This window comes from Hippoglossus hippoglossus, chromosome 3, assembly GCF_009819705.1.
Source record: "Hippoglossus hippoglossus isolate fHipHip1 chromosome 3, fHipHip1.pri, whole genome shotgun sequence".
Lineage (NCBI taxonomy): Eukaryota > Metazoa > Chordata > Actinopteri > Pleuronectiformes > Pleuronectidae > Hippoglossus > Hippoglossus hippoglossus.
In genome coordinates this window covers 27,923,889-27,941,150 of record NC_047153.1, presented here as the reverse complement: position 1 = coordinate 27,941,150, position 17,262 = coordinate 27,923,889, and the positions used below count along the sequence as shown (strand labels likewise).

General features: G+C 41.9%; 1 protein-coding gene across 4 annotated transcripts in view; it reads left to right on the top strand.

Moving 5' to 3' along the window:
- The window catches only part of dpy19l3 (dpy-19 like C-mannosyltransferase 3), a 51,337-nt gene that overhangs the window by 19,581 nt on the left and 14,494 nt on the right, over nt 1-17,262 (top strand). For 2 of the 4 annotated variants that reach the window (XM_034571002.1, XM_034570990.1), the window contains 7 exons: nt 2,205-2,306; nt 2,778-2,851; nt 4,471-4,629; nt 6,037-6,162; nt 9,724-9,835; nt 12,043-12,099; nt 12,446-12,528. In XM_034571002.1, the coding sequence (XP_034426893.1) occupies nt 2,205-2,306; nt 2,778-2,851; nt 4,471-4,629; nt 6,037-6,162; nt 9,724-9,835; nt 12,043-12,099; nt 12,446-12,528 (713 nt within the window). Of the gene's footprint in view, nt 1-2,204; nt 2,307-2,777; nt 2,852-4,470; nt 4,630-6,033; nt 6,163-9,723; nt 9,836-12,042; nt 12,100-12,445; nt 12,529-17,262 lie in introns of all 4 variants that reach the window. The other 2 variants (XM_034570993.1, XM_034570983.1) reach the window with 1 other exon arrangement.

Genomic DNA, 17,262 nt, shown 5'->3' with positions numbered 1-17,262 from the left:
AGTTTGAAATGAGAATAGACAGGAATGGGTAACATGGAAAAGCCTCACAGTGAGGAAGGTCCAGACAGTAGTGGTAGCTTGTTTACAGATGGAAGGTTAACCTACATTGACGTGACGAGGTCTGTGCTGGAGTCCGTTTTTGCAGAAGATAATTCCAATTTGTACGCTGAAAATCATTCTTCTGCTAGGTCTGAATGTAATTTAGTCAAATCAGATCTTATCGCGGAAACAATTATTGAAACGTTTAATGTGACAGAATTAAAGAGAAGTAGAGAGAAAGATGGAGGAAGGTTTAGAATCTGAAATGAGGAGAGAAAGATTTCATTCCTGGAAATAAAACATTTGTGTACTGTAATAATGTGCTCTAATTGTGAAGTGTGTGCAAATGTGCATTTCTAGTGTTAATATGGTTTATGTATCTGATGACTTTACACTCCCACTTGTTACTCGACTTTAACAAAAACAACCTGCGACCTTACATGGACTTGAACTTTTTTCACGTGTGATGACTTGATCCTCCCCAGCCCAAATATTAAAATGTATGTTACACACAAAGTATGCAGAGCATCAGCGCTTCACATTCCTGACAACAGACTGAACTTTGACAGCGGCCAGTCACAGTGCACATAGCAATGCAGACCAGCACATTATCACTTTAGAGCAAGAACTTTTCAGGTTGGCAAAATTTGAATCTTTTGCTGGTTTGAATGAAAAAAATCTTTAACGAGACGAATGTTAATTACCAAAATTACAATTTTGCTGCCGCCTCCTTAATGTGCAAGCTGGTGTCTGTGCTCGGCCAAAAATCATTTGTGAGATTGACGATACTTCACTCTGCACCATTCCTCTAATATCACAGTAGCTCATGAAAAATGACTTGTCCCAAGTAAGTAGGCCACAGGGGTTATTTCAATGTGTCCAATACATATTTTACTAAGACTTCACATCTTCTGCTGCTCATCTCATTTTCAGGTCTTTAATGGCTGTGATAAAAGAAATAAAGGTTGTCTCTGTCTACTCAGCCAGCAAAAGTGTGAACATAATTTACACCACTGAATTTTATTCATTACTTTTGTCAGAAATGTCAACAGCTGCTGACAAATGGATTCAGGAAACCATTTACAATTTCATGCAGATTTGATCAAATGCCAAACCTTGACAGTGGAATAACATATCGAGGTACACCTGATCCTTTTGCTTATAAATCTTTTAAAGGTTGTGACATTTTTGGAAGATAATAAATGCACTTTTTACTGAAATAACTTGCACTTTGAAGAGAGCATTATTTATACAAAGTTTAGGAGCTGGGCTTGACTTGTTGGAGATCAATTTCAAAATCAATGGTTGTTACGACACAAACTGAACTGGTATGCTGTTAATAAATGCATGGCCTATACTCATTGCTAGCTCCTTCACGTTCACCTGCCAACATTTAATTCAGTCTCTACAGTGCATGCAGTTTACTTGAATCGTATGCCTCACTTGAGGCGTAGGTAGTCTGTCTGAATAGGCAGGTTATGGATTACTCACGCTTTCAAGCTGAACTTCCTGACGTCTTTCACCACCACTCGACCTGTTGAGCCACACTAGGCTACGCTCTGGGCCAGCTGAGACGCTGTCTTATGGTTTCTGTGCATAAGCGACGGAAAAGAGTCCCAGTGAACAGTGAAGTAGTGTCGTAGAAAAGAGTCTGTACTGTGGGTTACTTTGCTCAGAGTCATTTCTTGACCGCAGGTTTGCTGGGTTGCTACCCGTTGTCAAATGCTGTTGCGCTCCTCGGCCTCTCAGGTGTGTGTCGCCGCCAGGAGTGTGGAGTTAAAAAGGGAGCTGACCCCATTCCCCTTGTGGAGTGTCAGTCTTTCCCTACCACCTCGCTCTGCACGTAACGCTACACCTCAACCCAACAATGAATAAACAAACAAACCTCCTGATATAGTAGGTCATAACAAGACTTGAGACTTTCATGTGACTTTTAAAACTCTTCCCACCTCTGAGTTAGAATGTATTAAATGGTTTATAAGTATTTAAATCATCTGAATATATTATGTTAGCCACGCAGTGTTGGTGTTTGATATCTTGATTAATATGGAGATCCACGTACCTAACACAGAGTGTGTGTGTGTGTAAGTTTTTCTACATATCAAACAGTACTGAGAACATAGCAGATGCACTGACTCATCTCTGGTTGCTGTCTGATTCTGCAGTCTGGACTGAAGACAGGAAGCCTGATGGCTCGTCTGGGCAAACTGCTTCTCCACACTGCCATGGTTCTTCTCCTCACCTTCACCATCAACTACCTAGCCAAGGTGCTTCTCTTCTGCTTCCTTGCTTAAATTTGTCATTCTCTTCTCCTCCTTTTAATACTCTAACCTTCCTCCCTTTCCCTGTCTCTCTCTTCTTCTTATTGGATTTCCTTTCACTCTTCTTCTCCCTCCCTCTCTCCTGCATATCTCCTCTTCTTTATTTTCTTTTTGTTCTCTGTACCCTTCTTCTCTCCCTCCCCTCGTGGACTTCCGCTGCTCCTCCCTCTCTTACTTTCTTCTTACTTGCTGCTTCACCACCCTCGTCTTTTCCCCTGTTTCACTACACTCTCTCCTCTCCCACCTCCCTCTACCGCAGCCCCATGTCCTCTCCTCCTCCTCCTCCTCCTGATGCATCTAAAGCTTGTAGTTGGGACGTGAGATGACCATGTGATCAGAAGCTTTATTTACTTATTTATTCATCTCAGTGCTGATCTTTAGCCCTAACCAGATGACCTTATCTGTGTGTGTTTACAGAAAGTTCTTCAGCTCAGATCAGACGAGCACATCTTTAAATTCATCAAGTCAAAGTTGGCCTTGGGGCAAACAAGGTATGAACACACACAAACACACAGCAGAGCCTCTGTTCTTGTACCCAGCCACGCAACTCTCTTATAAAACCCTGGCACAAGGACCTGCTCAAACACATCGCACACACAAAGTCTGCGCCATCTACACACCTCTTGACTTGATCTAGCTTGACTGTATTATTCACTAAGCACCGGTGTTGTAGCACCTGGAGTGTTAGTGTGTGTGAATAATAGATGGCGGGGTAACGCCAGCAGGCCTCCCATCAATCAGATAGTGCGTGTGTGCGCTGAGCAGCTCAGCCACTGGAGAGCTGCTTTGGGGTGGCAGATAACACAGCTCACAACCCAGCGCCACACAACTGGCCCTTCAATTATTCAGAAGGCTTGTGGGAAATGCAGTGCTTACTCTGAGCTCTATCTCTGCCTCTCCCTCTGTTGCTGTGTCTCTCTCTCGCTGAGACTCCTTTCTTCTCTCCATCCATGTCCTTTAGTTTTTATCCCTGGAGTTTTGTTCTGTGTTTTGTGAAATCCCAATTCTCTGTTCAATTACTTATCAGCGCGTCGGTGTATCAGAGGCAGTAAAAAACAAAAGTTTATAATTCACATTCAGTCCCTATTGAGATGCATTCCGTTGATTTGGACAGTACACGTTTGTGTTACTCTTTTTGTCAACTAACAGAAGAAATAGGGAGGTGTGGAGGGTTTTTATTGATTGTTGTGTCGCTGTTGTGTCGTAAACTTCGATTTTTGCAGATCTGTCTTCAGCACACGACCTTTTTTTGCTTCTCTGTCGGATTAGGAAAGTGTTTGTGAGACCACAAGTTATGATTCCAGATTGTTTTGAAGAGTTTGGACATGTTCTTCATTGTACATAGATAACTAACCTGTTTTTATTGGATTGAGGATGATTGAAAAAAGCCAGGATACTTAATTGCCTCAAAGCTGCCGTAAAAAAAATCATCTGTAGTTGAGCAACAATTAATTTTTGCCAAACCTGCAGGTCTAAGGGTTAATGCACTTTTTACTGAAATAACTTGCACTTTGAAGAGAGCATTATTTATACAAAGTTTAGGAGCTGGACTTGACTTGTTGGAGATCAATTTCAAAATCAATGGTTGTTACGACACAAACTGAACTGGTATGCTATTAATAAATGCATGGGCTATTCATGCATTTATTCTGTGACTTGCTCGTTAACTTCTGACTATATCGTCTCTCTGGTTGATGATTCCAGTCATGTGCAGTGAGAGCACAGGCTGGGTACACACAGGCAGGCAGGTCAGTCAGAGACAGACAGGTACGCCAGCCAATCGTTTAATTCGGTTTAAAGTATAATCCCATGTGAAGCAGGTGTGCAGCCTACAGAAATTTAAGCTTCATGAACTGAAGCAAGAACTGACGGTGCTCAACACACTTACTGACAGACGAGTGATCGCCACAGGAATCAGAGAGAAACAGAACCAAAATGTATACCACTGATAGTTCCAACTGTTGAAATATAAATTCTCTCGCTCCTACCAATGACATGCTCACTTCTTTTATGTCCATCTTTCCCTTTGTTTAATCTTTTCCTCCCTTTCTCTCACCCCCCACCCTGAACGCCTCCCCGTTTTCATTCTTTTTCACCCCCCCTCCTATAGGGATTTTGATGCCAGTCTGTATCTGTGTGAGGAAGCCTTCGGCTTGCTGCCCCTCGACACGCTGGAGCGGCTGGCTGGTACGCTCCTGCTGTATCCCTACATCCTCACTCTGCTGCTGCTCAGTGGCATGCTGGTGGTGAGCGCACTGCAGAACCTGAGGTAGGTGATGGATGGCAGGACAGGAAGTGTCATCCAAAACTGGATCCTGCATGTGTTGGGAGAGCTATATGGTATCTGGCTAATATTTCCTGAAATCTCTGCCTGTATGTATTTGGCTCACATATCTCAAGAACCATTCATCTTTTAGCCTTCACACTTTTCTTGTGTGTTTTGTTAAGGGCCCAAAAAAGTGCAGTGTCAAATTTGGTGCGATTTGGACACGTGATACTTTCAGTTTTGATAAAATTCAAATAACTAGGTGACCTTTTAGCAGCAGCGCCTGGGATTCATCAATGTGAGGGGATGTTTTCAATCAAGACACCAGACACCAACTGATTCTCCAGTTCAGGGTTCTGAGTCGAGCTTCACTGAACTTTGAATAAACAGGTGAACAGCTCTTTGTGCAGCAGTGGTGGTGCATCTTCAGGCTTCTGTGGACTGAGTCCTGCAGTTGGTCTGACGTACCACGGCTCAATTACTGCAGGTCGCTTTCATAGTGTAAGAAAATATCTGCAGCCTGCATTAACACAGGCCAAGAAAACCTTTCTAAACAGGCAAATTTAGAACAGGCACTACACTAGTTATACAAATACTATTTAAATGAACCTGGCAGTTAAAGTAGAGCCCAGATCCTGGATGTAACTTTTTGCAATATGCAATCTATATTCTAAACACCACACATCAGCTGACATGCACATTATTAGCAATGCAGAAGGAATCACAGGATTTAAATGATGTACATCAGTACACAGAATTCTTATTTAATTGTGCAACTTTCTCCTAACAGGAGGCAGAAACCCCGTCACAGTGTTAGTCACCATCCCCCTGTTCCCGCCCCACGTCACTGTGGCGATGCTATTGTAGCTTCATGCCATGTAAAACATTTTTGCCAGCTGCCTCTCGATGCTTCATTTGCCTGTGGTGCAAGGTGAGGGGCCACAGTGAGCTAAACCCATTAGCATATCAACTCGCCATCCGCTGTAGGAGGGCTGGAATACTAACCTCATAGAACAAAGGGCTATTCGCCAATTCAGGAATTAATTTAATCCCGTTTACCCCACCTCATGTAGCAGGAGGAGCTACGCTGAATTTGTATTCAAATGGAAGCCGACATCCGTCCAATTCTGTGTGGGACGCCAAATTGTGGGAGTGACATCACTGCCCTAAGGCCTTTCTCTGTTTCTCTGCTGACTCCCACAGACAGTTGTAGCTGTGCATCATTGTGTGTCTGTGTGCAGAACGGCCACTGAAATCTAAACAACAATGATTGAAATCTGAATAACTGCGTCTCAAATCTGAATATTATCAATTCCACCCACCTTCCCTTCTGCTGCTCTGCTCAAGCGCCTGGCTGTAATGTTTTATGTATCGCTGTTGTCTCTTCTCTCCCTGACGTTTCCTCAGCAGGGCTAAAGGAGGTTCAGCTGAGGAGAGGAAAGGAGCAGAAGGGCGCGTGGTTGCTCTCCGTCCAGATGTGGCCTATAATGTGTTGCATACGCTTTTCTATGGTCTCCTGGCTTTCAGCACCATGAGGTGAACACATACACACCCACACATGCAGATCATGTATATCTCAGATGCACGGATGACATATTCCGGGGTGTTCACAATGGTTTCATTCCCAGGCAGGGACTCATCAAACATTTCCTCCTGACAGGTTGATTGTATGCAGTTGCTAAAAAGTGCCACTTCTATGCTTAATATTCGGACTAGTCCACCCGATCAACCCGCCACACGTTCCTGCAGTGCTGAATTTCTCTCCTGTTACCACTTGTGATTGGATCTCACTTCCTCTACATGCAAATGAACAAATATGTCATTTTTTAAGTTTAGACCAAATGATGTTGTTTTGTCTGAGTTTACAGATGTGTCCGATGTCACAGTTTGTGTGTGTCGGCATAAGAGAGAGAGGAGTCAGGAGGTGCTGAACGAATCCCGTGCAGCTGCAGTAAGGCCAGATTTTACCAATTCAAAAAAAATCTGTGTTCAAATTTTGGCCAAAAAACACATCTGCGTATGGGCATAGATAAGAGTAAGAATAGAATCAGTTAGTGAAACTGTAGCGGGACAGAGGATGTCAGCTGAGTGGCCCAGACCACCTGTCTGAATGTCTGATTCTTATGGCTTAGTTTGATGGCTTAGCTTACAGACTAGTTTTTGTTTTTGCAGTATGTTTTTAGATAATGCTTTAGGAGGACTAATCAATGTATTTGGCAAATAGTACATTATCTTTGGTAATGTTGGCAGGATTTCACAAATCCAGTAAACAGCAGGACAGACATTGGCCTACTCTCTAAGAGCATCCTGGACTGTCCTCCACACAAGTTTTTAGCAAAACAAGGACATCATGTATCATGCCTGGTTACCACTATAGGTAGTCAGCATACTCATACATACTTTAGAGTAAATAAACACACTGTTAAACCCACTCCTTACATTTTTGGTCATGTGTTTTTTTTTTAAAATGAGCATCTCTCGAACTAAAGCTCCACTCACACGACCTTGGTTACATAAAAGCACACCTTCTTTTCTTAAGAGATACTGAGTATAAATAATAATAACTGTTTATATTGCACCTTTCAAACAGCTGCTTAATAAAGAGAAGAAATATAAACAAAAATACAAAACATCAACGACAAGAAGAAAATGTGTACAATATCATGTCAAATCAATGACAGCAAATGATTTAAAACAATATCTAAAGAGCAGATACCTAATACCACGCCATTCAAAAGTAATGGCAAAAGAAAAGGATAAAAGAAACAGGTTATAGCAAAAAAACAAGTAGACAAGTAAAAGCCATTCGGTAAAAGTACATTTTGAGAGAAAAAGAACTGTTTTTGAGCCAAATTATAAACCCACACACAAAATGAGGCTGGAAAGATGCCTGGGCCAGATTTCCATTGAAAGTTGATAAATTCAGGCTGAAAGGAAACCTTGACAGAAGAATGAGTGTCCCTCTGAGGAAGGTTTTTTTTCCACAGTCACTGTATTTTGCAGTCAGGTATGATACTTAAGGCTCAGAGGAGAAGTTGAGGTAAAGGATCACAAGGAGGAGCAGGACGTCCACTAACCAGAGGGTCCGTGGTTTGATCTCCTCCGTTTCGCATGCTGAAATGTCTTTAGGCAAGACACTGAACGCAGAATTGATGCTGAACACAGAAATTATCGCTGACGGATGTGCCGCGAATGTATGAGTGGTCATCAAGAGTAGAAAAAGCACCATATAAATTCAGGCAATTGACATTAAACCGTCTTATGTAACACAAGATTTTAGCCTCATTAACCTTCCCTCTCATATTTAATATTTCTTCTGTTTCTCTAGGGTCCTTGTGGCACACACACGTACTCTCAGGCCTATTTCTCTGGTTCACCTCCTGTAGCTGCATCATTTTTCAGCAGGTTCCACTGCAGGAACAGTATCGCCACTTGGGCTCTTTCCAGTTACAGGTGCCAGAGAGCCCTGACACTGGCACCGGTGCCAAGGCTGAACGGAAAGATCGGTTTTGGTGGTCGATTTTCATATTCAGCCACTTGGTCTTAATTTCCCAAATGTTTTGTCTCTCTGTACAGAGGAACAGTATGACCACCAAACAATCCACACCTGACTGTTCTCAACCGATGCATCGATAACGGTCTCAATTTACCACACAGTGTTCTCCATTCTCCTCTGTAGATTTATGTGTTTTATTTCTTTAAATCTTATATGATTTAAACTTTTCAAAAGATTTTATATTTTAATCTTATCTAGTTTTCTTGGTATGCAGTCTAGCATTTGCTTATGTTTAATGAGAAAGTAACCAGCCCCTTAAATCATTTTGTATCAGCTTCCAGTGGTTTAACTTGTCAAATTGCCGTAATGAGGTAGAGGTGAACTTCAGGACGTAGTGACATCACCGTTGGATGTCACACCCTGTCAGAGATGCTGAGCGTGCTCACAGAGAGGCCCTCACCTTTAAGTTGAGACTTTGTGAGGAGCGTCGAGAAGAAGCATCATCACAGCTTTTGTTTTTTAAGGAAACCTGCAATTACTCAGATAACAACACAAACTAAAGACATTCTGGTTTCTGGTTAATTCATAGTAATGTGAAGATACAGGTTTTCACTGGTTCATGAAAGTAGTTTAGTTTGTACAGAGAAGCATGTGACATACAGTTTATTTATTTATTTTTTTACTTATTTTTTATTTAGTTTTCAACAACAAAACAATATGCATTTTCAGACAGTTACTTTCTTTGTCCATTTTTCAACTGTATATAGTATTGGTGTACATGATATTCAGGTACAGTGTGCAACGCATAGAAAGAACAACAAACATCAAATAGTGCTCACTCCAAGAGAAAAAGAGGGGGATACATACAGTTTATTTTAAACATACAGTTCGCACAGTGCATTCTTGTAACTGTTAGGAATTATAGAAATGATTGACTTCACACAGAGTGAGAAAACTGAAAGCTTTTAACTTGGCAGCAGCCAGGTGTAGTGCAGAAACCGGCACCTTTTCTCTAAAGTGCTGATTAAGAGTGAAAGGCCAAAAGTGCAGAATGCCATTTGTTTCTGTCACAGAGCTCCTTTGCAGAGAAAAGGTATTGAGATTTATTTCTGTGAGGCTGCACTTCTTCATGCCTCCTCCTCCTCCTCTCTCCTCTCTGTACCCGTCAACGGTTTTTCAGCTCATTTCATTCTCTCGGCCCCCTTTCCACTGCTCACTCCTCTCTGTTTAATCTTTTTCCCATTAAAATTGTAATTCATGTGGTTTGGATCAGAATAGATCTTGGATAATAATGTCGTGCTTTCGACACTAAATCAAGTTTAACCACTCTGGATCCTTCATACTCAATAATACCAAGTCTTCTGCTAAACTAAAGACAATTAGGTTGTCATGTTTGAATTTAATGAAGCAAGTATTGAAATTAAAAGATGCATTTTAACCTGCTGAATATTCTGTCAGTCCTCGTATCATGGAGAGCAGGATTAAGATTTTCTACTAACTTTGTAATTTACCCCCATTGGAAATGCATAGTTAATGAATATTTCTACAAATTGACTGAATGTCAATCAATGTTGCCTCTCTCTCTCCCATTCTCTTCCCAGGATGAAGTATATATGGACTGGCCATATGTGTGCGGTCGCAGCATATGGTGTGTGCGGGACGGAGTTGTGGACTCCTCTTCTCACCACTGTCCGCTGCAACAGTAAAGTTCTGGTAAGAATTTCCAGCTCCAAACATGTGCTGTGTGTTTTTCCCGGTTTGATATGAAAAGTGTGATACCTGACTTTGAGAACGCATTGCCAAATATCTTCTTAGGTTTTTCTCTCAAATTCTCAATAAGTCCCGAAGAAAACTCTACGTTCTTAAACTGCAGACTTGTTAGCACCGGTGTTCTTGTAGCGATGAATGCCATCGTCTTGAAAGTGTGTGCCAGTTATTCCTATTTAGCATCGGCCGCGTGTGCACACAGAAATCAACAAAACTGAAAAGGAAATGTATGATGTCAAGAATGACTAAATGAAAATCTAAATATGGTGGCGAATCGGACTTAAACCATTGTGTCAGCAGCAGTGGATACAAAATAACACAAAAGAGCCCACATGGGATTCAATTACATGTTCGGTGAAAGCTGTACCAGGAGAAAGTCACACCGTGCCCTGGAGTGTGCATAGATTCTGTGTTTCCATAAGAACAAATCCACAATAAGAAAACATTGGTGAATGTCTGAATCTGCATAAGTGGGTTTTAAGAATCATTTTTTTTCCAAGAATGGTTGATGGTTACTTCTTAAACTGTCATTGTTAATGGGTAAGTTTATAGTGATGAGCACACAGAGAATGAATAACCTGACAAAGAACCCTCTCAGCCCTGTGGACCCTTTAGCCTCTGTTAGCTGATGGTATCCCACTCCCACACAAGTATTACACATGTTCATACTATCACTGCTACCCACTGGGGAAGGTACCGCTCAAGCATCGTCCTGCGCCCCTGGCCACTGTGTAACCACAAGTGTGCAAACACATAAATACACATTCATAGAAGCTTGTGAAAGGAGATTTTTCTCCGCCCTCTCAGTTTGTTAATGAGATCCTGTCTTGCCTGGGAAACGGCCTTAGCCTGAGCAACCTTCCATTGACAGATCACCTTTTCTAACCTTTTCTTCAGTCCAGAGGAATTTCAAGTGTATTTCCTGGTTATGTTTTCACTTCCCCTGTTCCAGCAGTGCATTAAATGATAACCAGAGCTGGGTATCAATTTGAAATGTTTAAATATAAGCACACTGTCTTGGGTTTCAATATCAGCACTTCTTTCTATAGCCTCAATTTTCAGGAGTATAAAAATATTTTGCCTTAAAACCCTGCTTTCAATTAACAGAACACAATAGTCTTATCTGTGTCTTAACAGAAGCAGCTTTAAAAGATCTTTCCTAATTAAAATTCAGAGGAGGATGAGTTATTATTTTTGATTAGACATAATCTGATATTAGGTATTAAATACTTCTGATGAGTGACAGGATTTTATAGTGAAAACTCTCATTTGGATCCTAACAACAAAAAAAAACTGGTTCAAGGGCTGGGTTCAGAGTTGATTCAAATTGCGAACGTTTAAAAAACCAGTTTGCTTTTCCATGTGGCCACCACAGAGCCACATGTCACTTTATACATCACTTTACACATCTCTCGAAATGTCTCTGATTTCCCAGCACCAGCACAACATCAACAGTGGCCGACTCCAGTGAAAACAAGGAGACAATTTGTCTCTCCTTTGGACCATCGCGGCTTCATTTTGACACCAATAGATACAAATATTCAATTTGCTTTGCAGACTACACTCGATGTGAGCGAAGTGTTGCTGCCAGAGTCGAACCAGTTTTCCTGGCCAAGAGCCAGTTCCTTGGCTGTTAAAACAAAGCACTGGTTCGGATTTAGTCACTTGCTCTGAACTGGTCTGTAAACTGCCTTGGTGGAAGAAGTGTTGTCCCAGTTCTTGTGACAACCAGCATTGTGTGGATCATGAATCTCCAGTGAGCACGACAGTGACTTCTCACTGTGACATCTCACTGTGAGACATTTTGGAAGACAGTATTATTATTCTATTTTTTATCATTTACTTATTTTTTTTAAAATGCCGTCCAATGACCAGCTGTTTGTGAAACCACAGCCTCTACTCTGCACTGGTGATATGATTACTCAGGAGGCCACTAGGTGTCAGTGTGGTCATGACATGACAACAGCATGCATCTGATAAGAAATTATACTCGGGGGCCAGTGCTGCCCTGTCTCGCTTTTATCTCCGTGTTATCTCTCTCTGTGCTTGTCTTCATTTTAGTTATGTCTCTGTCTCACTCTGACTTTCTCTGCCTCTGATGCGATAATATTCTTTCATTTCATTAGAGCTGTTTTCTTTCTCTCATTCTGCAGTTACGCCTCGTCAGATATGCAGTTCCACTGGCGATGATCGCCTGCCTGTATTACAAGGTATGCTGTTTTCTTTGGCGCTTTATGTTCATCACTGTGTTTTCGGCCTCATTACAGAGCCCAGACACTTTTTACCAACTATATGCAACAACATGAGAAAAAAGAAAGTGCTGAAATGGAAGTTTCAGAAGAAAATGATAAAAAGCAAATGGATCATAACAGGAGACCAACATGATTGCTCCCCTTTAATTTATTTTGCCTTTGAAAAAGCCTAAAGGACTGTCATATTCAGTGCCACAATGAGTTTTTGTTTAAGATATATCAGTAGGTGTCATATTCTGCTTTCCAGCCTTAATGAACACTGACACTTGGTTTTTCATCCCTTGTCTCTGTCTGTTCCCTTTAGTTCTGGCCTAAGCTGATGGAGGAGGTATCAGAACTGAGGGAGTTTTATGATCCAGACACTGTGGAGCTCATGACCTGGATTAGGTACACACATACACACACTCATACACACCCACACTCAGCAAATCCAGAGCCCTGCCTCAAATTGAGGCAAATCGGATTAGCTTGTTTCCGCAGATCAAGTTTCACTTTGCCTGATGCCCTCGATTAGTCTGTGGGAATGTGTACGCATGCATGTGTGGATGTGTATCTGTGCTTGTTTGCGTGGGAGTCCTGCCGATGAGTGATGCGAGCCGATGGGTGTCCATGAATAAGACATGGGGGTGCTGGAAAGGACCCAGCTGTTGGCAGAGCTCTAACACACCTCGGGGTCTCCGTGGTCGGGCTTTCGATCAAGAGCATCAGCCTGATGGGATCAGAGATGGAGCCATGATTTGGAATGGCTCTGCACCGCTGCTGCTGTGTGGGTGTCTGTGTCTACATGTGTACCTCTGTACATTTTTGGTCATTAGTTTAGATGTTGTCCTATGAACTAAAGAGTTGACTAAAGAGTTCCTGTTGCATATCATGTATGTACCACTGCATCACATCACGTAGTCTGCCCCCCATCCAATTAAGAATATGTGAAAGATTTAACGCATGAGTAAAAAGAGTTTTTAGCATCAGTGAGAAAAAGACTTTGTGGAACCCTGTCCCTTGTTTTTCTCTAATTACAGACACGTACAGTGTCTAAAAAAATCAGCTGAACCAACATGACTCACGCAACCTGAACTCCAATATAATTTCAAAAGTTTTGTCTGAACCCGACCTTGTCCATTGGGTTCTGTCTGGACGGGCTCGGGTCGGGTAACCACACTCTACTACACACACACATTCGTTTGCCATCTAAAACAGAATTAATTGTGAGTGATTATCTAATATGGGTTTTCAACAACTGATATAAATTAGGGCCCCCCCCCCCAAAAAAAAATGGAGGACTTGAATCATCAGTCAGAGACCCCTCAGTCTTTTTGTGTGTGTTAGTCAGTTTGCAGCTATTGACTGTAACTCAATCAGTCATTGGTGAAGTTACCACTCGTTAGCTTGGGGTGGATAACTTGGTTTACCTACTTACCTGGTTTACTTTATTACGTGAACGAGGCTCTTGCTCTGAACATCCCCATCGATCGCTCATGCGTTGCTTGATTTGAAAATAGTAATATAGTTTTGCTTTAACACTTAGGACAAGATGGTGAATAGCCCTTGTACGTTTAACGGTCTTCCACACTAGTTTGATGATAAGTTGCCAACCACCAGCAGTTAGGGACATATCTTATTATATTCAGTTGTGTACCCTTGCGTCATCAGGTGTTTCCGCCTTTAAATCCCAAGACCTATTTTGTACCTAATGATTTATGATTTAAAGTTTCCATTGTTTTTCTTCATGTTTTTCTTGTCAAGATAAAAACATAATTTGAGACAAAAAAAAAAAATACATAAATGTACAAAATTAGAGTTTAGATTCAGCTTTTTCCCATGTTCACATCGACACTGAATAAGTCATAATGCAAAGCTCATTATTTCCATCCTATCATCATCATCAGCATTAAAAAAACTGAGTGGACCAGAAACGATTTTTTATTTCTGGTCTAATCCTATTAGACAGATAGTGGAGCGGCACAGAGGGGGTAGGAGAGAGATGGATAGTGAGACAGAGGAGGAGGGGTTTGGGTGTGTGAGTGTATTTGTGTGCGACATGGACTCCCTTCCCTCTGGAGCTAATCCCATTAGGCTCTGAGGATTAGGGGCTGCCTAGAATTACCTTGGTTGCGACTGAGAGCAGGGTGGAGCGCGAAGCTGCTTCTTGCCGCTGCGCTAATTACATTCCAGATGAAAGTGTTAAGATGGGGAACGGGGTGCATGTTATGCTGTATTCTCCAGCTGACCGAGGCCAAGGCTGTTTTATGTATAAAGGTCACAGGAGATTCTCAAGCTGTGGTGTAATGAGGGGCAGAACAAAGATAGGTAGAGTACATGCATACAGAAGAGAGTCTTTTTTGGGGGGGCTGGCGGTGAAGCTGTAACAAACTCATTGTGGTATTTCTGGCTGCGGGGCGTGTGCTGCATGTATGAGTCATGTTTAATTTATAAGGGTTGCAAATGTTCAGAAAATCACTCTTAGTTCTGTTTTTACAGCATGACATGTCTAATAAGGATAACATGTTCAGAAAAAGTCTTTAAATTTACCAATTCCTATTTCTACAAATTCACAATTAAGATTATGTTTAGGACAGGACAAAGACACTAGATTAAAAGACAGATAGGATGGGTTTAGGATGAGATTAGAGGTAAGAAGCCTCTCACAGCTAATGATACATGTCCTCGGCCCTCATGATCTTTGAAATGCGTGCTAAGGCAGGTTGATGAGGGGATTATCCTAATTCTCTGGGCAGTCATTCATCAACCCGGGCTCTAGGGGTTTGGAGAACTAAGATGCAGGTTGATGTGGCACCATCAGCGAGAAGATCATCTGTCCAAGCATAGCTCACAAGTTTCCACTTGATAACAGCGGCGGCTCAGCTGTAGGCTGATGCTCGGTTCTAAATGGACAGTCAATAAATCAATAGCAATGCCTGCCCGTTCCACTGCCTCCGACTGTGAGTTATAGTTGTGAGTGTGCAGTTTTTAAAGTCACCAATATCGCCTCTGTCTCACACATTTGACGTGCCTCGCTGCTTTTTCCCACAGTCTATATCTTCCCCTTTTTCTAATCCAGATTTGAGTGTTGTGTTGTGAAAGCAGGATGGTGTCAAACAAGCGAGGCTCAGACAAACTAAAGCAGGAATCATTAGCAGTGGCTTCGTGGCTCCGCTCTCTGACATGTGAACTCGGTGCTGATCTCAGCGCATGAAGAGTTGGAGGCAGTGCAAGTGTTCCATGTGCAGCATATAGAGGAGCAGCTTAAACTCAGGAGCATGTTTCACTCTAATTAAGTCCACAAAACAGGTTTGGACTCTCAGGGGTAAACAGTGTTGCAGCCAAATCAAATACAATTGACCAGAAGTAGTGATGCTAACACGTGCCCTTTAGTCGAGAGCTTGTGTGCAGTGTGTGCGGTGCGAACATGAATGCGGCTCCGAGGAGGATATCAGAAGACATTTAGGCTAAAAACAAGGTGTAAATGAAGGTGTTTCCAGTCAAATTTGAATGTCGGGGCTTCCTGACACTTGGATGACACCACAGGAGCAGTATGGAGGCATGTCATGGTTTTTTTTTGTGTCGTTTTTTTTACGTCTGAAGAAGGAGTCACCATTTACTTCAATTGTATTGGATTTGGCTGCAATGCTGTTTACCCCTTGATCTCCAAACGTGTTTTGTGGATTAAAAACACCTCCCCACCCCTCCATCGGCATAGTGGTGACCAGATAATGAGGGAATTTTCAATTTTCAATGAACTATCCCTTTAATGTTATTGCAATTTTATGTTATTGCAATGTTATTGCAAACCACATGTGTGGCAAGTGCAACAGGAAAGGGGTAAAACTGTACATTTTACAATTGTGCAAAGACAGAAGCCTGCCTTCAGAAGCCTTTATTAGAGGTTTCACAGCATAAAAAGTGAACAAGAACATATAAGATATTTTGTTAATGTGCGGCCAGCTGATGTGCATGACGACCTACAACATCAAATTGTTCAGCTGCAAAGAAACAACGAGCTCTAAGCTACAGTAGGTACAACCTCCCTCTGCTGGAGCTGTATACACTTGTCCGTAGGATTTCCCCATTCTCTGGAAACATGTACTGAAATTTGTATCTCTGATTTGGGACAGTACTTTTAAAAAACAGACCTGGACTCAGGTCCACTCATGAATGACTGACTTATAAACCTATAAAACCAGGTGCAAATATCATCATGGTGAAGGGTCTATCTCAGACCTCTCGCCAAAGAGAAGCAGTGTCAGCCATTGCATTAAAGAGGTTAGTGTGATTATATATGTGTTCAATAATTCAGTATGACCCTCGAAGGATGTAATAAAAATTGAAACGGCCCTTGAGCCCCTGTTACAGAGTATAGAAGCCGCTTGTTTTAAATACTGTCAGCCTTATAAAAATCACATGCACTTCAATGGATGTGCTGGTGGTCTGTGCATTAGATTTTTTAAAGTATACATATATTTCAGTACGTTTGATTTAGAAACCTCATGCTTGGTTAAGTTTTCAAAGTAGCTTAGAAAATATCTTTTCACATCATATGTATGTAGTTGTTGAACAGTACATAGTATCTATGGATTTTCAGCTTTTTTCATATTTTTTCATATTGATTAGTTTGTTTATGTAGATGCTCTATCCTGGTGGATGTTTAATACATTTATTGTAAGGTTATGGTAAGTGGCTGGGGAATGCATTATGTCAATGAGTGTCCTCACAGCTAAAGATAGAGCTTTGTGTGTGTGTGTGTGTGTGTGTGTGTGTGTGTGTGTGTGTGTGTGTGTGTGTGTGTGTGTGTGTGTGTGTGTGTGTGTGTGTGTGTGTGTGTGTGTGTGTGTGTGTGTGTGTGTGTGTGCGCGCAAAGTAACTTGAGGAGGGAATCACGTGATTAAACTTTTGGAGCTGATCCTTCAGGGGCGTGGGTGTGTGGGATGACACTCCTGCATGCTGAATCCTGCTTGCCTCCCAGAGACAGTAAAATCTTTATGGATGGCCACTGACCACCAGCCACTGAGTAATGGCCACCGATGTGGACAGGATTTCTCTCGGTGCTGATGATCAGTCTGACAGTGAGTGAGTGTTTGTGAGGGAAAGAGATGGAGAGTTAGAGTAAAGAGCATTGTGCTTTAC